This window comes from Physeter macrocephalus, chromosome 15 (assembly GCF_002837175.3).
Source record: "Physeter macrocephalus isolate SW-GA chromosome 15, ASM283717v5, whole genome shotgun sequence".
Taxonomy (NCBI): domain Eukaryota; kingdom Metazoa; phylum Chordata; class Mammalia; order Artiodactyla; family Physeteridae; genus Physeter; species Physeter macrocephalus.
In genome coordinates this window covers 8,126,628-8,148,129 of record NC_041228.1, presented here as the reverse complement: position 1 = coordinate 8,148,129, position 21,502 = coordinate 8,126,628, and the positions used below count along the sequence as shown (strand labels likewise).

Here is a 21,502-nt window from a genome sequence, read left to right as displayed (position 1 = left end):
AAGGGAGGCCCGCATACCACAAAAAAAAAAAAAAAAAAAAAAAAAATAGTCAAAATCAGAGAAGCAGAGAATAAAATGGTGGTTGCCAGCAGCTGGGGGGAGGGGGCCATGGGGAGTTGTTCAACAGGTATAAGGTTTCAGTGATGCTAGATGAATAAGTTCTAGAGGTCGGCTGAACATAGTGGCTATAGGTGTCAATGAGGTATTTTATGCACTTCAAAATGTGTTGAGAAGGGAGATCTCGTTTTTTGTTCTTAGTACAAAAAACAGACTCCCCCCAAAACCCCCGCAGAAACAAAAAACTCCACAAAGGGACACAAGGAAACTCTGGGAGGTGTTGGAGGTCTGTTGCCTTGACTCTGGTGATGGTATCAGGGGGGTTTGCAAATGTCCAAACTCATCAGAGTGTACACATTAAATAAGTACATCTGCATATATCAATTATACCTCAATAAAGCTGTTTCTAAAAAAGAGAGGAAGCTACGTGGTCAAATTAACGTGGAAGTGAGAAGGAACCGGTAACTTTCATGGCTGATTATATATTCATGAATGGCACTGAACTAAGATCTGGGGAGATATGGTTGAGGATGTGAGAACAGTAAAAATATTCCTGTGCTGTCATCCAAGGCTGCTCTGTTGAACTTATGCTTTGCCACTGAGAGTGAGATGAAAGAAAAATGTATCTCGTGTAGCATACTGGAAATATTACACAGAATTTTCGACAAGAAGAGGTGACATTAAAAAGAGAAACCACAGAAGAATCTTAACAAAAAATGATCAAGGAATTTTCATCTTTGAAAAGACACGGTTTGCCCCCAATTCACGCTTCCCCTCACTGACATTTTTTCCCCTCTAACCTTAATAATAAATGAAAGAATCATAATGCAGAAAACATTTCAGTAAATAGTTCTTTGGTATTATATTTGAAGATATTAATTTCATTCCGTTCCTCCTGATTTATGTAAATGCAGGGTAGTTGACTCCTGTTTTAAAAGGATGAATCCATTTCTCCCGAGCACATTCCCTATCCTTGCAATGTAGAATGGGCATTTGTTTGCTATAGGGGGAGACACAAAGTGACATACAGATGTTGCCATTAAAGATATTTACGGAAGAGGCACTAGATCAAGAGAAAATCGCAGACCTCAGGCAAGGGTGCCTTGTCTGAGGTCATCTTGTCTTTCTTTCTTGGGGCTGGCAGAAATAGAGCGGAAAGTCCTGATTCGTCCTCCCTGCACGAATCCTCGATCCTCTATCAATATGACTCACGGGCTCTGGGGATGCATCCCAAATTGCAGTATGGGTCTGGGGAGCCACAGAATGCCTGGCTAAAGAATGAATTGCAGCTAATGAGGAAAGGTATCTCGACACAGCTGTGGAAGGGGTGAGCTAAGGATAAACAAAATAGGCAACAACAACAACAAAACATCTTTAGCCTGAAAAATGAAGCAAAAGGAAATCAGAGGAAGTAAGTTTTGATTGCATCCATGGCCCAGAGAGAAAACAGCAAAACAATTTAATTTTGAATTCTTCTCTAGTCTTTTAACTCAGCGACGTTTCCAGAGAAAAATAAATTGCTGATAAAAGTCACGGCGCTTTGGGTAAATCCGGAAAATAAGAAGTCTGGGGAAGATTTGATTACAGTTGACAGCAGAAATGAGAGCTTTCAGACTCCTGTGTGTGTGCACCCGGGTTGACTAATTACTGATTTGGAGGGGGGTGGTTTGATTTGTTATATTTAGAAGATATTTGGAAACCATGAGAATTTTAACAAGATACCTCATGCACATGCGGTGCTGCTGTGGTCCAATTGCTTTAAGGTTGTTTGGACATATTTTGAAGAGGCAACTATGGGAAAACAAGATGTTAATTTACAAATATGTGAAACTCTGCCTTTAGAACAGTGATTCCCAAACTTTAGGCATCCAAGCATCATTTTCCTGATTTTTGCCACATCCCGGAGCCTTCTTAACTCCTAGCCATTTCATATTTTCTTAAATTGTTTCACTTTAGTCTTTTACTTTAAAGGAAACTTTATAGCAATCATTTAAAGGCCCTCAAGAAAAAGTACATATAAAAACAAATACAAGGGCTTCCCTGGTGGCGCAGTGGTTGAGAATCTGCCTGCTGATGCAGGGGGACATGGGTTCGTGCCCCGATCCGGGAAGATCCCACATGCCGCGGAGCGGCTGGGCCCGTGAGCCATGGCCGCTGGGCCTGTGCGTCCGGAGCCTGTGCTCCGCAGTGGGAGAGGCCACAACAGTGAGAGGCCCACATACCACAAAAAAAAAAAAAAAAAAAAAAAAAAAAAAAAATACAGTGAAAATGAGACCTTATTTAATTTGCACTAAATACTTTTGTAGGGGAAAGCTCTGAGCCTGTTCTCTGTTAAAAGAGAGAGTAGTGAGTGTTCAGGAGTCTTAAAGCAACTGAGGCTCTAATCTGAGCCCTTCTCCTTGGTTTTATCAGAAAGATGGTGAGATCTGGAAGAGGAGTCAGAGCTTCTGTCTCACTGAGAGATTCAACATTCACTACTGTTGTGTCCTAGAGGCATCTGCCGCCTCACCCACACTTTGGGAAAACGTTGCTTTAGAACCAAGAAGAGACTTGCCCCATGTGTTCCAGAAAGTCAGCCTAGGACCAAGGGATGGATGTTCCAAGTGCGTAAGACAATGAGAGGAAGATGCAGCCCACCCTTAAAAGGCAAGGGGGTTTTGCTTGTGTTGTATACTAGTATCCAGGAAAGAACAGTGAAATTAAGAGAGTTATGAAGTACTGGATTTGGAAAAACCTGGTTTTTATAAAACAGAATGGAATGAAAGCCTAAGCCCAATACTGCTGACTTTGCCCCCTGAAATAACAGAACTCTATTGAGACAATCCCTTGGCAACACGAAGGTCATGGAAGAAAAAGTAAGCAACTCGGGGCTGAGCCGTGATTCCTTTAGGGCAAAAGAAGGGCAGGCCCCCAACCACTACCAAACACCACTGTTGCCAGGACCGTTGCAACGCGCAGTGTTCTTGGCCCTACTCTGGCACCTTATCGTTTTGATTAGGACCTTGCTGTCTTTTTACCAACTTAATTACTTGAAATGCTAATATAGCCTGTCTCTTTGCTGTTTCAAGGCTGTGATATATTTTCCTAGTGTTTTTAAAAATAAATAAGGTTTAATTTTTCCTCCAGAAAAAGAAAAATTCATGAGTCCAAAATAGGCAAATCCATGCAGACAGGAAGTAGGCTAATGGTCTACTAATGGGTAGGGGGACAGGAAATGGGGCATGACTGATAATGAGTATGGTGTTTCTCTTTGGTGTGATGCAAATGTTCTGGAATTAGAAAGTGGTCATGGTTTCATAACCTACTTTGTGACAATCACTGAATTGTACATGTTAATATGGTAAACTTTATGATATGAATTATATCTCAATTAAAAAGTAAAGAGGGCTCCTTCTCACTGTAGGTATGCGTGCCAATCTGTCAGGGATGCCAAGAGATGGCAAGATCACCTCTAATTGCCTTCTTTTTTTTTTTTTTTAAACATCTTTATTGGAATATAATTTCTTTACATGGTTGTGCTATTTTCTGCTGTATTCTAGTTGCCTTCTGATTGAAGAAGCCGTGCATAACTATTTTACCAGAGACTTCTTTACGGCTCCAGGACACTTGACCTCTTTACCAAGCGGCACACCCTTAGTCATTTCTTTATATGCTCTTCTTTCATGGCATCATGCTGTTCTGGTCCTCTGCCTGAGAACCTTTTCCCACAGTGCCTGTCCTGGGTGTAGCACAGTGAGCACATACTCAAGATTCCTCGGTTTGAGGCCAGCCCATGCTACTTACATGGCCCCGTGAAAAGTATCTAATCTGCCTTAGTTTTCCCCTCGGTAAAACGGGGATAATCATAATACTCTCTCCATGTTGTTGCAAATGGCAGGATGTCCTTCTTTTCTAAGGCTGAATAGCATTCCACTGTATGTATATGCCACATTTTCTTTGCCCATTTATCTGCTGATGGACATTTAGATTGTTTCCATATCTTTGCTATTGTGAGTAATGCTGCAGTGAATATGGAATGCTGATAACTCTTGGAGATCCTGATTTCAATTCCTTTGAATATATATCCAGAAGTGGGATTGCTGGATCACATGGTAGTTCTATTTTTAATTTTTTTAGGAGCCTCCCTACTGTTTTCCATAGCGACTGTACTAATTTACATTCCCACCAGCAGTGCACAAGGGCTCCCTTTTTTCCACATCCTCACCAACATGGATGAACCTGAAGCACACTGTGCTACGTGAAATAAGGCAGACACAGCAGGAGAAATGCTGCATGATTTCAGTAGTCCAAATTTCAGTTCCACAAGATGAATGAATCCTAGAGGTCTGTACAGCACAGTGGCTATAGGTAACAATTCTGTGTTGTGTACTTAGAAGTTTGCTAAGAGGGTAAATCTTACATTGTGTTCCTAACACACACACACACACACACACACACACACACACACACACATGCACACACACACAACTAATACTCCCTCATAGACTTTGGAGAGAAGTGATGACATAACATAATGGATTTGTTGCAATGGTGCTGGTCCATAGCACTCATTACTATTAGGGATAATTATTATTGGAGCTTCTGTTTAAACTCCTAAATCCCTTCCTTTTCTTTTTTTCTGCGTTACGCGGGCCTCTCACTGCTGTGGCCTCTCCCGCTGCGGAGCACAGGCTCCGGACGCGCAGGCTCAGCGGCCATGGCTCACGGGCCCAGCCGCTCCGCGGCATGTGGGATCTTCCCGGACCGGGGCACGAACCCGCGTCCCCTGCATCGGCAGGCGGACGCGCAACCACTGCGCCACCAGGGAAGCCGCTAAATCCCTTTCTTAACTCTCCTTTCTGCTCATCCACTTGTTTTCCTCCTTTATTCCAAAGACCTCTACTACTTCTCATACTGGCTTCCAAATCAATATCCAGATCCTTCCTTACTCCTGACCTCTTTTCTTACACTTCCAAACCCCTACTGGCTATCTGTCCACTTCCCATAAGTACTACAAATTTAACTCCTAGGAAACAGAATTCAGGGTCTCTTTTCCTGACCCCAATCTGTTCCTTTTTGCCTTTTTACAGCTAATTCACATTGAGCGGGACCCCAGACCCTGTGCTAATATGTCCTTTCCATGAAATATTGCACCTCATCCTCACAACAATTCCACATGTTACTATTTTTCTTATTTTATATACGTAGCAATAGAAGACCAGAATTGTTAACTAACTTCCCCAAGAACACTCAGGTTGGAGAAGGTGATTCAAGGACTTGAATTTAGGTCCGTTCAGCTCAAAAGCTCATCCTCCTCATCACTCGGCCAGACTGTCTTCCAGGCCTTGGTGACAGGCAGAACTTTTCATGCAGTTCCCTGAATTAAACACATCCGTTTTCTTCGATTCCTCCCGCTTTCGCATCACTACATTCGATCTGTCACCAGCGTGTCAATTCTACCTTGAAAACGATTCCTTCAATCTCTTCCCTCTATTTCCAGAGCCACTGTCCCTGGTGTGCAGTTGGTTTTAATTGCCTCTGAGTTCCCACTAGGTACCTCCATCCAATCTTCACTTCATGGCCCTGTAAAGGCAATCTTTAAACATCTAAATCTGATTGTGTCATTGCCCTGCTTAAGAGCCTGATGTAAGCTATTAGATATGGAATGGAAACAACAAGGTCCTACTGTGTAGCACAGAGAACTATATTCAGTATCCTATGATAAACCACGATGGAAAAGAACCTCAAAAAGAGTGTATGTGCAAAGCAGAAAGAGAGACACAGGTGTAGAGAACAAACTTATGGACATCAAGGGGGGAGGGGGTGAGATGAACTGGGAGATTGGGATCGACATATATACACTACTGTGTATAAAATAGATCACTAAGGAGAACCTACAGTGAACTCTACTCAATGACTTGTGGTGACCTAAATGGGAAGGAAATCTAAAAAAGAGGGGATATATGTATACGTATAAATGATTCACTTTGCTGTACGGCAGAAACTAACACTACATTGTAAAGCAACTCTACTCCAATAAAAAATATATCCTTGATTGATTAGATAAAGTCCGAAGTCCTCAACGTGGCACAGAAGTTTCTTCAGACATCTTCAGCGTATCATTCCAGGCTCACCCACCACATCCCTGTCTCTTTCCCTTATCTTTGTCCTGTTTGTACATCCTTGTTATTGTGGGGAACTAGGATACACTCAGTTTAATTACTAGTTTGTTAACATAAGGAATTGTTTCTTCATTTAACAAGCACTCTATTTTTTTAAATGTATCTAGTGTAACACACACACACACACACACACATTCACACACAGAAACTGGTGAAATCTTAATGGTCTGGCCTCAGTGTCAATTTCCTGGTTTTGATAATGTACTACTGAGTAAGTTTTACCAGCAGGGGAAGTTGGGTGAGGGGTACACAGGTGCTTTCTGTATTATTTATTTTTCAACTTCTTATGAATCTATAATTGCTACAAATCAAAAAGCTTTCCCCAAAATAATATAGTATTTGAGCTGTCTGCCCAGGAAGCAGGTTGAGAAAAATAGTGGACATGTAAGGACCATATCTTTGAATTATTATATGGTTGTGTTACGTGACTCCTCTAGCTTGCTCTTTGGGCCTGGGCTATGAGGTATATGCTGGAAAGGAGAAGAAAACCCTTACTGGCACTAGAGCAAAGGCTGGGCTTTCAAACTAGACAGACCTAGGTTGAATTCCAACTCTGCTGTGTATAAACTGGATGAACATGGGCAAGTTACTTAACCCTGAACTTCAATTTTATCATAATGATAATAAATATGATAATATGACCTAATTCCTAGGGGACTTTGAGGTGTTTAAACATGATAATGTATATAAACAAGGTAATATATAAATAATAATATAATACATAAATAACATAAACAAGACAGGAGGTAAAGTGCCTAGCATATAATAAGCACCCTTGACGGCTCTCTTTCTTTCTCTCAGCCCACATCAGCAAAATCCTGTTGGCTCTACCGTCGAAGTGTATCCAGAATCCTTCCATCCTCACCGCCACCCTGCTATCATCTTAGTTCAAGCCGCCATTCTCTCCCACCTGAGTCACTCTAGCACCTCTTCACTGGTCTCCTTGCTTTTGCCCTCCATACCTACCTCACGTCTAACCTGAGCGTAGCAGCCAGAGCTATGTTGACAAAATGTAAGCTGAGTCACGTTATTCTTCTACTCAAAAGCCTCCAGCGGTTTCTCCTCTCACTCGCAGCGGAGAGCAAAGCCTTCGCAATGGTCTCACACACCCATACGCCTCTGAGATCCTGACCTCTCTTCTCCGCTCACTCACTCAGCCCCTCCCTCGCGGGCTCCTAGGCCAGAGCCTTTGCACTTGCATTTCCTTTGCCCGGATTGTTTCTCCCCAGATGCTTCACTCCCACGTTTAAGTCAGTGCTCAAAAGTCACTTTCAGGAAGGCCATGCCAGTCACCCCGCCTAACCTTGAAACGCCCATCCCTTCCTCCTTTGCTGTGCCGCACTGCTTAGCACTTGCCAGCGTGCTTCGTAATTCACGTCATTGCATTCCTTGTCCGGAATGCAAGTTGCGTGCGAACAAATAGTTTTGTCTGTTTTGTTCACTGATACGTCCCAGTGTGTAGAACGATGCCTGGTACCTAGTTGGCCCTCAATAAAATCTTCCAAGTGAACAAACGAATGAATGAATGAATGAACGAATCCCAGCATATGAGCAACACGAGCGAAGCGGCAGAACTGAGGAAGAGCATGGTGTTCAGGAAAGAGCGCAGATCAGTGTGATCAGACTGCAGTGTGTGTAGGTAAGGGACCTGGTCTCCCTCCTTCCCTTCCCAGAAGACATCCTGAAGAGCCCTCAATACCCCAGGCCTCCACTGCGTTGCCCCCATCCTCTCCTCACCCTGTTTCTGCTTCTCTTCTGCCTTTTCCAGGCGGCCACCAACAACCTCCAGGTCGGTGATACCAGTCGCATCCTATTTAACTTTGGGGCATGACTTGCCACGGTTGACTGCTCCCTCCCTCCCGTATCGCTGTTTCCCCTTGCTTTTCATCACACGCCACTCTCCTGGTTTTCTTCTCGCCTCTCTGGATGCCTCTTCTCTATCTCTTTTGCAGGCTAATCCTGTCCTATTCACCCATTCAACGTTTGCATTTGTAAAATTCCGTTCTAGGCTCTCTGTTAGCCAACTCTACTCTCTCCTGATCTATCTCATTCCCTCCACGGCTTCAGTGACCACCTAGACTGAGATGGCTCACAGACGTATAGCTCGAACTCAGACCGCCCCTCTGACTCGCCCCTGGGATGTCCTAAAGGAACTTAAACGGAATATCTTCCTAAACCATGCATGTGGTCTTTCCTCACCCAGCAAACCTATTCAGTAGACTCCCCAGACCCTAGCCTTTTCTGTCTCTTGAGCCCAGAATGCTCTTATTTTCCCCCTTTGCCCCAAACGCCCCCATCGTTTTCCAGAACTCAGTTCAAATGCCACTTCCACAGAGATGCCTTCCCTGAGTTTCTGAGTGGGTCAAATCTCCCAGGACATCATATACCTTTTCTTCATGGCACTTGCCATAATTATTATTTTATATTTGTGCAGTTATTTAACAAAGGTCTGGGCCTCACCACACCCCTGCCCCAGTAAACTAGAGACAGAGGTTATATTTGTATTCACCCTTTTATTCTCAGTGTTAGCACAGTGCCTAGCAGATGGTAGGTGCCCCATAAATACCCTTGGTTTCCATTCTAGTAATAAAAATAATTATAACTGCAAATTATTGAGTACCAGGCATTGAACTATGCCTGAGATTCATGGTTCCACTTAATCTTCAAGATAGGCTTTGAATTCCCATCACTGTTTACATACATATGTGTATATATGTATCTATACATACATATTTAGATATATTAATATTACATAATGTGTATTACATAATATGTATAATGATATATCTAATTATACATATAACATATATTTCAACAGGAATATATTACATACATATGTATTACATTATTATAACTATGTATACATATCTTGTTTTAAAAATGAGGAAATTGAGACTTAGCAAAGTTAAGTAACTATCACAATGTACCCAAACTAGGACATGAACCTTGATTCCAGTATTCTTTCTCCACCCAAATCCTGTACGGAAAAGGTCCATTGGAGATGTGCAGATATGTTCCAGGTATTATCAACTTAATAATTTACACATTGAAATTAGGCTATTTTGCATGACATGGAGACAAATGCATTTGGATTATATAAGTAGCGTGGAGAGGACTTTAGGTGAATATTTAAAACGTGGTTCATCCTCTATATCAAAACGACTGTTGTCTCTGGATTTTACATTGGTCCAGGACCACATGGTTGCTACTGCCCATTTGGAAATTTCACCATGGAAAAAGAGGTTCAAACTCACCATTTTCACTGCAATGGTTTGTTTCCAGCCTCCTGACCCCCTCCAACCAGCCGTCCTCATTGGGGGAAGAGTCAGCGTTACCAAAGATGCTTCCATGCAGCCAAGATTCAGAGGCACTGAGGTTGATGAGAGAAGAAAAAGAACAGCGGATTCTCTTTTTCTTTCTAAATATTCTGGAGAGAAATGAAAGTAGCAAGTGAATAATGAGTAGGAGTCAACTCAGGGTCAAAGCGGAGAATTTAGTGCAAATGGATGCACAGGGCACATCTCTACCACCCAGCTCCGTGAAGCTCATTTCATTTGTTTCCTCCATTAATTCCAGAGAAGTTTCTTAAATTTCTGTGTGTGCCAGGTGCTTGGATCAATGTCAAGTGTATTGAGATGAAAGACAAAACCTTGGGTCAAAAAAGTTCATAATCTAGTATGGGAGAAAGGCAAAAATGATGCAGATACGGCTAATGCTTTCACTGACCTCATCATGTGCCTGGTGTCTTTCTTAGTGATTTACATATAGTAACTCACACTATCCTCAGAACAGCCCTGTGAGGTAGGTACTACTGTTACCTCATTTCTCAGATCAGGAAACTGAGACACAAAGAGTTAAAGAACTTGTCTGAGGTCATACAGCTAGTAAGTGCCATAACAGGGGTGCAAACCCAGGCAGTCTGGCTCCATCCTCTCTGCCCTGATTACTGTGCTCTGTGGATGTGTGTTCTGACCGCATTAACCGAGGCTGCTTTGAGAGCACCAGGAGGGGTATTGCTAATCTGGAGTCAAGGGAGCCTTTCTGGGATATATGAACAAGAAGTCTCATATTGAGTCATGCTAGGAAATGAGTCAGGAAAGGTAAAAAGAAGGCGGATAATGAATAACCTTGACTGTTATGTGAAGGAGTTGGAATTTAACATAAGAGCACAGGGAGATCACTGAAGTATGTCAAGGGGAAGGGGGTGGTGGTGACGTGATTTGGTAATTGCATTTCCAAAAGATTTTGATTCCCCACACATCCACACTCCCAACAATCCATCTTCTACCTTGTAATCAGTGTTATCTTGCTAAGGATGAATCTGATAGTTTGTCAATAACTCCTCTTTTATCTACAGAATAAAGCCCAACCTTCTTAGGCTGGAAGGTAACCTCCTCAACCCAGCCCTGCTTCTGGGGTTAGTCTCCTCTCTTGGGAGAGCAGCCCTTTCCACCCTAAGTGGTAGCCCTCCCAAACTACGTGCCATTCCTCTCACTTTGTATCAGGGTATCTTAGAACTCCATGCCTGTTCCCTCTTTCTGGAAGTCCCCTCTCCTACATCTATCTTAACTAACAAGCCTGTGCCTCTCAAGACTCAAATCAATCATCCTCATCTCTAGAAAGCTTGTATTAACCTGTCGCTCCAAATAAAATGGGCCTCCTTTACTTCTCCCCCCTGTTAACCTCTGTCAGGCTTCTCTCCCAGCACCTGGATCGCTTCATTACTTTCTTTTTTTTTCACGTTGGCCACCCCTGCCCCCTTATGGGCCTGTGTGTTTCCGCTATCTGGAGCAGTAATGGGCTCCTTATAAACGATGTTGAATGAACAAATGAATGAATGAATGATTAACGTTTGGGTTGGACTTCAGATCTTTTTACCTAACCTCCTCTACGTACTTGACTAAGTTCTCCTTGTACAGGACACTGGTCTTGGAGGGGCTCAGAGTTATGTTGCCATCTTTGTCGCAGAGAAAACTGCCTTCGGTCCAGATGTAGTAGCCATTGGTGAGGAGTCTGGGACTTCGGCGACAGGTAAAGTGGGAGCCTGTCAGGGGATCTATGGAGCAGCATTCAAAGGAACTGTCACCATCCAGGAGATCACAGACGAAACTAAAGAGGGAATGAGAGAAGACCTTTCAATCTCTATCCGGTTCATCCAGTCGCACAAAAACCACATTTCTAGTCACTGTGAAAGAAAACCACCTCTTTGCATTCCTGGCTACCAATTACTTCTGCACCTCTGAGACTGTCTCTCTTAAACTTCTGACTTTCATCTCTTTACCTGCGAGACAATTGAGCTACAGCACATTTAGTGTTTCTTTCTGTTTTAAACACTTTGATGAAAACTTAGGGCTAATCAGTTTCTTCACCATATGATACCCCTCACCCTTGGATGGAAAAAAATTGCAAAACAGCCTAACTGGGATGTTGGAAGCTCAGAGCCTGCTCCAGCCCACCCTTACTTCGAATAACCCTCTGAATGCTTTATCCTTACGCTTGTCACTCTCATAGATAAATCATAACTACACAACCACCAGACATATATGAATTAGAGGAGAACATGCAGTCAGAGGTCTTTTTGGCTTTTGCCAATTTCCCTCAGGTCAACCACACAAACGATTGCATAGGTACCCTCCCTGATTTGCTATCCAGGGAAGCCTTCTACTTAGTTGGGTGAATCTGTATATGTCTTAGGTTTGAAAAACAATCACATGTCTGTATGGTTGAAGGGCAACCTCACGCCTCATGCTTTACTGAAATTCTGAAAAATTCTTTAAGTTTAAAGCTTATTCATACTGTATATAAAATAGATAACCAACAAGGACCTACTGTATAACACAGGGAGCAATACCAATATTTTGTAATAACCTATAAGGGAAAAGAATCTGCAAAAGAATATATATATTCTGAATATATATAACTGAATCACTTTGCTGTACACCTGAAACTAACACAACATTGTAAATCAACTATACTTCAATAAAAAATTTAAAAAATTAAAAAAATAAACTGGTTCCATCAAAGAAAAAAGCCTATTCACAATTATTACATGCACTAAAGTTAGCAAAATACTATTTTAAATGGATATTATTTATGGAAAACTTACTACGAGCCTGGCCCATACTTCACACTTTATCTGCTTTTCACAAACCTCCCTAAAAGCTAAGTATATTATCTTTATCGGACAGCAGGAAAAAAAAAAAAAAAGAGATGCAGAAGGGCAAATAAATTGGGTATTTTATACAGCTAGTAAGTGGCAGAGTTAAGATTTGAACCCTGGTCTTTCTGACTCTAAAGCATGTGCTCTTTCCACATGACCTGCTTGTTCATCTTTGGCTGATGCATTTGATAGTAGTAGGAGGCCTAGAATTTACAAAAAGGGACAGGTTCTAATATCAAAGCATGATCCCTTTATACCACTGGCACATTTCACAAAATGCTAGAGGAAACATTGGCTGATGCCTGTGTGAGGAATAGAAGACAGACAGAGAAACAGAAAAAAAGAAAAGAAACAAAAAAGTAAGGAATGAAAAGAAAAGAGACTTCACTGCAGAACTTGAACAAAATGGTAGATTCTACAAGTTTTAGTGGAGCATGACATTTGGCTGGCTTGTGCACTGGTATAGACCCTTGTGGCTCTTGTAAAGTGAGACAGTAAAAGTATATTTAAGAGAACATCAATTTGAGAAAAAGTAACCATGCATCGGTATTCGGTAGTTTCTCCACTCACCAAACAAACAAACCATTCACGTTTGCCCACACACTCACCTCCCTCTCTCCCAAACTCCATTATTAGGTTAGGCAAGTTTGCAATCTGTATGTGCATGGGACTGGAAATATATCTCCATACCAAAGCTGGATGAAACCTAAAACTAATATATATATCCCGCACTACGTGGCTTGCGGGATCTTAGTTCCCTGACCAGGGATTGAATCCCAGGCCACGGCAGTGAAAGAGATGCGTACTAACCATTGGACTGCCAGGGATTTTCCAATATTTTTAAGCTAAGAATACAACAATATAATGCATACAGAAAGAATCTGATTGATTTTTCTTGCGAAAAGCCCCATGGAATACCTTGGGAAAATGCATGGTGGAGACAGCTCTACAGCGTATTCTTTCTCAGACCGGGAAGAATCTGCATAAGTAAATGAGAGAGAAGTACAAATTTATCACACTGCATCAACATGCATGACTGCAAACAGTGGAGGGTGTGAATAGCTGACGTTCCAGCCTCAGCAGACATTCCCAATGGTGCAGACATCCAATGAATCAGGACGAGCACAACTTGTCACCTGGTCTCTGCAGGTAGCAAGACATAATCTAGGGGCTTCTATCTTCTGTCTCTTCTCTCACTCAACACTCCTTGAGAGGCTCCTTAGTTTGGATGAGGCAATAATATGCCATTAGCATCAAACGGACTCATGAAAAGGAGGAAGAAAACATCTTACGTGAAGCTGTCCCAAACCCGAATCAATTACCCAATGTTCTGGTTATTTTAGCTTACTCAGTCATTTGAGGAATTCAATCATCTGCCTAGATTCTCTCTCATTAGTGCATTTGAAGGCACTTCTATTACAAAATAATGAGCAGAAGACGAGTGGTGGAAAAAAATAAAGTTTTGTTTTACATAAATGATTTTCCAGTGTATGACGCCTGTGAGTATTCTTTTTTTTTTTGCGGTACGCGGGCCTCTCACTGTTGTGGCCTTTCCCGTTGCAGAGCACAGGCTCCGGACGCGCAGGCTCAGCGGCCATGGCCCACGGGCCCAGCCGCTCCGCGGCACCCGGACCGGGGCACGAACCCGCGTCCCCTGCATCGGCAGGCGGAGTCTCAACCACTGCGCCACCAGGGAAGCCCTGTGAGTATTCTTAATTAAAAAATAGATCATGCATTCATTCCTGTTCCAATTTAACCAAAGGCATGGCAACAGATTTCAACTGGGGAGAGTCGTAGCTGATTAATATTCTAAACTCGAAAGCAGCATTTTATATTGCATAGTAATGGTGTGAATACTTCTAATAGGCAGGTTCAGTGAAACTTGGTTCCATTACTGACAATAAATATCTAAGACAAAGAAAGGAGTTTAGACTTTCTGACTGAGGCGGTGGATTTGAAGGAGAAAATTGTAGGAGTGTGAGGGAGGGTAGAAGCAGGGTTTGGGGAGAAAATAACAAGAGGAAGGAAGAAATTTGAAACCACTACCGTTTGAACAACACCCACATTTTCTGCAAGTAGCTATCAAAATCATTCGGTATTTTTTTACAGACCAACCGTTTTGCATCTTAATAGTAACTGATAAACAATCTCCTTTCACATTTATGCACAGGCATCAAAAAATGGTGATTTTTTTTTTTTCCTACTAAAAGGAAAAATACCACATTTCTCTCAAGGAAAGAAATGAAGTCAAAATCATTGCCAAAGTGAACACTGGCATTTAAGAAGCACAAGCTACTGACAGATGGTTAATGGTATGAGTATCAGCAAAATCAGAGCAAGGAAATTGCTAAAAGAAGTCTAATCGTTCAAAAGATAATTGCGTAGAGCAGTTCTCCTACATTTACTTGCTACTGGTGTTGACATCAGTTGAGATATTCGGTTCATCTTGGGAAGGCTGCTTGTTCAAACTTCACAGATTTTCTGCGGAAAACATTAAAAAAAGGTGGATTACGTATTAAAAATAGAAAGATGATGCCAAAACAGATGGCATCTACTAATTGCACTAGTCAGATCTGTTTACTGAAAGAGTACAGAGATAAATGGGATGGAAGGCAGGGTTGAAGGACCACTGAGGTTGTGTCTGCCCACTGAGGTTGTGTCTGCCTCTACGATTTTAGATTACATTTTCCATTGTCTTGCTCAGTGCATCTAAATAATCTTTTTCTCTAAGTATTCACAACATTTTATTCAGGAAAGTTAGACTTACAAAGGTTGACTTGTAATCAAAATAAAATAATAAAAATTAATTATTTGATTAAGAAATCAGAAAAAAAAGATTGGTTCTAGAACCCTCTAAATAGATGTATTTGTATTTTCATCATCTAACACACATCAACTTCATTATCAAGTTCAAACAATGCTAGGGGATTGGTGTCCAAAACCCAACACTTCAAACCATTGACAGGTAGTTACAGAGAGGGCTGGTGGTCTTTTCCAGTTGCTACCACCCTGGACATTTCTAAGTAGCATAAGTAGCATTGCACTAAAAATAGTATGTCCCTGGGCAGATTTCAAAACTCAGTGCTCCTGAACATATAATTTACTTTCTCAGTTACAAATTAAACACATATCCAAGTGTGTAGCTTAGATAAACTTTGATCACTTACCACTCATGACATAGATCTACTTTCCAATGACTATTAAACTTTGTGTATATCACTATCCTAGTAGCATAGTAAGGTAAGACTAAATTCTTTTCTGATTCATCACCTCTATCCACGTTTTTCAAATGTGATAACTAGTAATGGATTGTTTTTGTAGCTGTCACGCATTAAAACAAACCCAAATAATTCTATAGCTTCAAATTGATTCTTTCAATAAACTATACACAAAACCTGTTAGACAATATAGATCCTACCTTACAGAGACCTTAAGAGAAATCGGGAGAACCTTCTGGCATTCCTTGGAAGATCTCTAAGTCAAAGCAGACATTCATAGATTTTAATGGCTTGGAATATAAAATAACATTGTTTGCTCTACAACATAATAGTATGTCACTTGTCCTTTCGCTTTTTGTCCAGCCCAAATTACCCTATGTTAGTTACTCCCAATCATCAAGTCTAATTTTAAGCCAACAAGTTGCATAGCAGAAAGCAAGGTCTTACTGCTACATCTTACAAATAGTTATAACAGGCTACAGTTAACTAATAGTTAATCAAGTATTAGTAACACTGAAAAAGACTTGAGTTGCAGCTCTAAGACTTTTCAAGAAACAGATCACATCTACCAGTTCCATCAAAGCAACGCATCTGTACTGAAAAATAATCTGCCCATACATATTCCTTCCAAAGAAAGTTCCCAGTCCCTTCTTCCGATTGATAAATAACAAAAAGAAATTACTGAAATAGGAAGTTTCCCGTGGTTGAGAGTGGAGAGATCCAGGACGCAGCAGTTCTTCGGCTGAAAATAGCATCAGCATATCAACAGGTGCAGAAGTCTGTTAAGAAAGGAAAATCCCATCTTGTCCTCCTCCTAAAAGATGGCTGCACACATTGCCCTGTGCAGGCCGTTGCAGAGAAATTTTGTCTTCAGCAGCCTCTTGTTCTTTTGGCTGTTTCCTAGAATAGAAGAGCTTGTAGTTCTTGGGAAAGGCAGCCTACAGCTGCTCTTGTTTTCTTTTAAAAACAGCCTGCGTGACCGTTCTGCTGAGAGGCAGTATGAGGTCACACTTCCCGTGGGGCTCATGTCAGTGGCACTCACTCTGAGGAACATGATGAAGATGAAAGCTGTCTCCTGGACCAGCAGTGGGGGGTGAATCAGACCCGCTGGCTACATCACAGTCACTCGAGTGTTGCTCTTCTGAGCTAACTCGTCGCCCCAGCCGTGAAAACGTAAGGAAAACTTTCAGAGAAGCAACACCTCTTGCTTATCATCTTCTGGCTATTTTCAGTATGAGTGTAGTACATAGCAGTGCTTTGCCCAAATCATTACTGGTGATCATGCACTGATGCTATTAAATTGAGAATACTATCAAATACCAGAGCTTGATCTTCTGAAAATGTCTGCAGTGCCAGTAGGTTGATCCACCAAAGGCTGGACTTTCCAAGAAACTCTGTGAGTGGCATTCAAAATTGTATATTTATATGTTTGCAGAGCTAAAGAGCTGGATGCTACTGTTGGGTCCCTACAAATCTCTGCTATTGTCAGTGATAAAAGAAATAGACGTTCCAGCAACACTGAGATGCATTGGGTAATGGAGAGTCACACAGACTGAGATTCAAACCCTGTCTGCCATACTAGCTGTGACCTCAGATTTATGACTTAACCTCTTTGAGTTGTAACTTTCTCAATTATAAATTTAATGGCTTGGTGCATTAAATGAGATAAAAATAACGAGAATTGAGCCCTTAGCTCAGATGTGCGAGATGGATTCCTTATTTGTTTTCTGTAAATCAACTTCCCTTCTGAGGCACCAGTCGTCAGGCTGGCAGAAAAATTAATCTCATTCTTTCTTGGGGTTTCCTTTCCCCCTGCGGTTATGGCCAAAGGCAGGGAGGGTCCTCTGTAGGACACCCCCAGGCAAGGGAAGCTGTTAGGAGGCGAACCCATCTAGTCTGTGGTAGGCAGTTTTTAAAGATGGCCCTCAAGGATCCTTACGGAATTCCCTCCCCTTGAGTGTGGGCTGAAGCTAATAATTGGCTTCTCCTAAACAGAATAAGACAAAAGGTGATGGGTTGCCACTACTATGATTAGCTCACAAAAGATGGCAGCGTCTGTCTTGCTGGGCTCTCTGTAACCTTCTGGGCTTACACACTTGGATGGAGCAAGCTGCCATGTTGGAGAAGCACATGTGTCAAGGATCTGAAAGTTGTCGCAAAAGCCAGTGAGGAACTGTGGTCCTGAGTCCATGAGCCAAGAATGCAGCCAACAACCACTGTGAGCTTGAAAGTAGGATGGTGGTTGCCAGGGGCTGGGAGGAGGGGGAAACAGGGGAGTGTTGGTCAAAGGATACAAAGTTTCAGTTATGAAAGATGAATAAGTCCTAGAGATCTACTGAAAAGCATAATACCTGAGGTAGCAATAGAGACTCTGCATTTTTAACCAGCTCCAGGTGAAAACGCTGCTGGTCCAGGGACTGCTTTTTGATGGGCGGGATGCTAGCGAATGCATTTTGGGCACTGCTAATATAACTTGGTGCGTGTGATGAATTAATTTAAAAATACTATAAGCAATAAACAAACACACCTGCATCCTTATTTAAATCCTTCAAGTACTCATGATCTCCCTTCCTACCTAAGCCTCACCCGCCTCTGATATTCTGTGTTCCATTAAATGGTATCACCTTCCATTCTACTGCTTGGGTCAGGAAACTAGGATTTGTGGTTTCTATGTTTGGCATCGTGTCTGGTGCACAGTAGGCACTTAATAATGAATGAATAGGATTTGACACCTTCTAAGTCTGGCTGGGCTCTTTGCCACATAGCACAGAACTTTATGGGGGCCAGAAGAAGATATATATGGGCCAACGCCTGGAAAGACTAATGATCTTAGTCTTAGAAGGAGATGGAGGCCAGCCATTGTATCACAATTACGCTATAGTAAAAGTCAAAGCCCAAATCTTAGTGGCTTGTAGCAATAATCAGGTACCGTCCCACATGGTGGCTTTATGCGTCAATGTGGGTAAGCCGACCGTATGTCCCAGAATTCCTTTCTTCGTACGTCCCTGGTTAGGATGGGCCACAAGTGCGGTTAGTGCAAGAGTTGGAAAGTGAGAATGCATCAAGAGCCATGGTGGTCCTTGGAAGGTCCATGTGGCTCAGGCTTCGTTGCCACTCCTACAGATTTTCACAGATCTGCCGGCTCACTGCATGGACTGGGCCCAAAGCTCCAGTCCCTGTGGGATTGCTTTGTTCAGCTTCCCAAATCCTGGTCCAGAAGTGAGTGTGTCTCCACAGCAGGGCATCCATGGCCATGAAGTTGGAGGTTTAGAGATGGGAAGAGGCCAACGTGGGTTTCAGTGATAGAGTCATGTGCCAGCTGGTTCTTCAGGGATTCCAGTGGTCCCCACTCACCCTGCTTCCTTTGATCCTGAGCAACTGTCCTACAGTGTCAGGTTCAGCACCCCTGGAACAGCCAAATAGACTGAAACTCTCTCACCAGTGTCTAAAATTGTCTAAGACTCTCCTCTCCCTCAAAAACCTAACACAGAGAAACTATAAAAATAGAATATGTATATCTAACATAATTTCAGAGAGTCTGGAACACTCTTGGTTCACAACCTGGCCCCCATATACAGAGGGCAAGGAGACACCAAAGAAAGAGGCAGAGAACTCCAGGTTGGTATGTGGCAGGTTGAATAAACAAAGGAACTTACCTGCGAGGCTTGTCTCGGGCGCTGCAAGATGAGTAGATCTCTGCACGCACCTGCCTGAATCTCCAAAGTTTATATAGAGGTTTTAAGGAGGTTCAGTCACGTATTCAGTCCAGATGGTCCCAACAACATCTTACTCTCTCAAGGCTGCATCCTTGAAAATGGCTTCCACTGCTGGAACAGCAGGCAGAACAAACTTTCCCAAGACAGGGGAGAGCATGAGGAGCCTCCCATTAGCCAGGTCCAGCCCACGGGTCACCCTTTGGTCACGTCCTCTCCATGACCTCCTCCAGCAACCACGCATTCCCTGTAGCATCTTTATAAGCAAACAGTAAGTAGCATGATTTTTCTTCCTATTGTGAGGATGATCAGTTGCGTATGTTTACCCTGTTCATTTCGGTAACTCACACCCTTCTGCTATAGCCAACTGCCTGATCAGTGGTAAACAACTGGCGATAGCATTTTCTTTTTCAACATATATTTAATCACACTGCATTTTCACAGACTTTGTGTTGTCACCAAAAGAAGATTCTTTCCCTTCTAAGAGCAATTCTCTTAAATAGCAATAATAATTATATCTGCAAAAGTAAAATAAAGTCATCTAAGATTCAATGCTTACTTTGAAAAATTACGTATTCTACATCATTCCTGGTGGTTCTGCTTCTTTGCTTGAATCTGACCAACACATCTTGCCCTATGCTGGCTGCAAGGTGGCTATAGCTCTGTCCCTCATGACTTTATTCCAGAAGCCAGGCTGGAGGATCAGCCCCTATGAGGGACATGTCTTTCTCAATGCAGAGAGGGAACAGAGGAGCTGGCAGAAGTACGTAAAGCCTCTCCAAACTTCTGTTCAGGGCTGGCATCGGAAATTTCCACTCATACTTGATCGGTCAAAGTGGATCGTGTGGCCAAGCTCAAAGTCCATGAGGTAAGTACACATCTGCATGGGGAGGCACTGCAAGTCACAGGGCAATGAGTGAAGACGGGAGCAGACGTATGTAGAGAAGCAAGGGAATAACTTGAAATAGTTATGTGATTTGCAGTCCTCCATCTCTGTCATAAATATTTACCTCCCTCTCTCACTTTCAAAAATGCTGACAGGACGTATTTCCAAAGAGGACACCCCCCAGTGCTATTCAATCATGGCAAACAGATTTCAAATCTAGAGTCTTCTAATATTTCTATATTGATTCCTTTTGATATGGAGACTTCTGAAACACCTTGCCCCCTACACCCAACATTCAATACTGGAAGGGGGACAGAATAATTTCCACCCAAACTTTCCTGTTTAGAAAGGGACATAATGGCAGACACACAGCAGTGGCTGCTGCATGGAAATTCTGGAACTGAATGGTCAGACATGGCAAGAGTCCTACACCCTGTGGATGGAAAAATGCTCCTGATATGGCCCTGATTCTGCTCCCCGGGTGGGGCAACCCAGGCAATTGTTTTGTGGCTCCTGCTTCACCCTCTGGAAAGTAAAATTCACTCCTTTTCCTTACTCTCCTTGGCTACCTCTGGAGATAAGAGAGTGTGCTTTCCTTGGCAGCCGAGCAACTTTCTCAGCCTACTTTCGTTCCTGGAAGTTGGAAAGTGGAAGAGGTCCTTGGAAGCTTTAAACAGTCATCATCTCTTTGATACCAAGCTAGTACCTCTTTGGCTGGACCGTCTATCCAAAACGTAGTCAACTGTTTTTTATTTACTTGATTCCTGTCAACTCCCTGAGCCAATATCCCTACCTATAATTCTTTTGAGACATATGCATCTCTCTTTTTAATTGCTGGCACCTTGAATTTGTCAGACTACCCGTTTCTTGGGTATTTGTCATGTGTCATATGCATAATTTATGGACACTGTCTTGGAAGAACTTTCAAATTGTTTGGTTCTGTAATAGATGCCGTCAGCAATATGAATTGTGATCAGATTGTAAGATCAGAATGCCAATAGGGGGTTATTTTGCCTGTAGGTTCTATGGGGGTAGGGATGGGGATTTACATATAAATATTTGGAGAGCATGATAATTCAGTTGTGAGTGATACACTAAGAAAAGACAAAGACATCAGAAAAATGGCCAGCCAGGATAGATCTGCATTTAATTAAACTGGTTCACTTTAATTCCCTTGTAATAATACTAGAGTATCACATGTTCAGATGGTGATAGAAGAATGAAGTCTCTAATGATTTCTTCTGATTTTCAGAGCTTACAATTCAACACAGATTCATCACAATACTTTTATTATTTGCCTTTACATT

At 42.2% G+C, this 21,502-nt stretch overlaps 1 protein-coding gene across 8 annotated transcripts in view; it reads right to left on the bottom strand.

The window, feature by feature from the left end:
- TMEM71 (transmembrane protein 71) overlaps nucleotides 1-16,482 on the bottom strand; it is a 29,549-nt gene extending 13,067 nt beyond the window's left edge. For 4 of the 8 annotated variants that reach the window (XM_028500739.1, XM_028500738.1, XM_028500740.1 and 1 more), the window contains exons 1-4: nucleotides 16,279-16,482; nucleotides 13,297-13,357; nucleotides 11,115-11,327; nucleotides 9,473-9,645 (exon numbers count right to left, since the gene is read on the bottom strand). In XM_028500739.1, the coding sequence (XP_028356540.1) occupies nucleotides 9,473-9,645; nucleotides 11,115-11,327; nucleotides 13,297-13,357; nucleotides 16,279-16,357 (526 nt within the window). In that variant the 5' untranslated portion in view covers nucleotides 16,358-16,482. Of the gene's footprint in view, nucleotides 1-9,472; nucleotides 9,646-11,114; nucleotides 11,328-13,296; nucleotides 13,358-14,777; nucleotides 14,860-15,796; nucleotides 15,853-16,278 lie in introns of all 8 variants that reach the window. The other 4 variants (XM_028500743.1, XM_028500746.1, XM_028500741.1 and 1 more) reach the window with 3 other exon arrangements.
- Nucleotides 16,483-21,502: the final 5,020 nt, after the last annotated feature.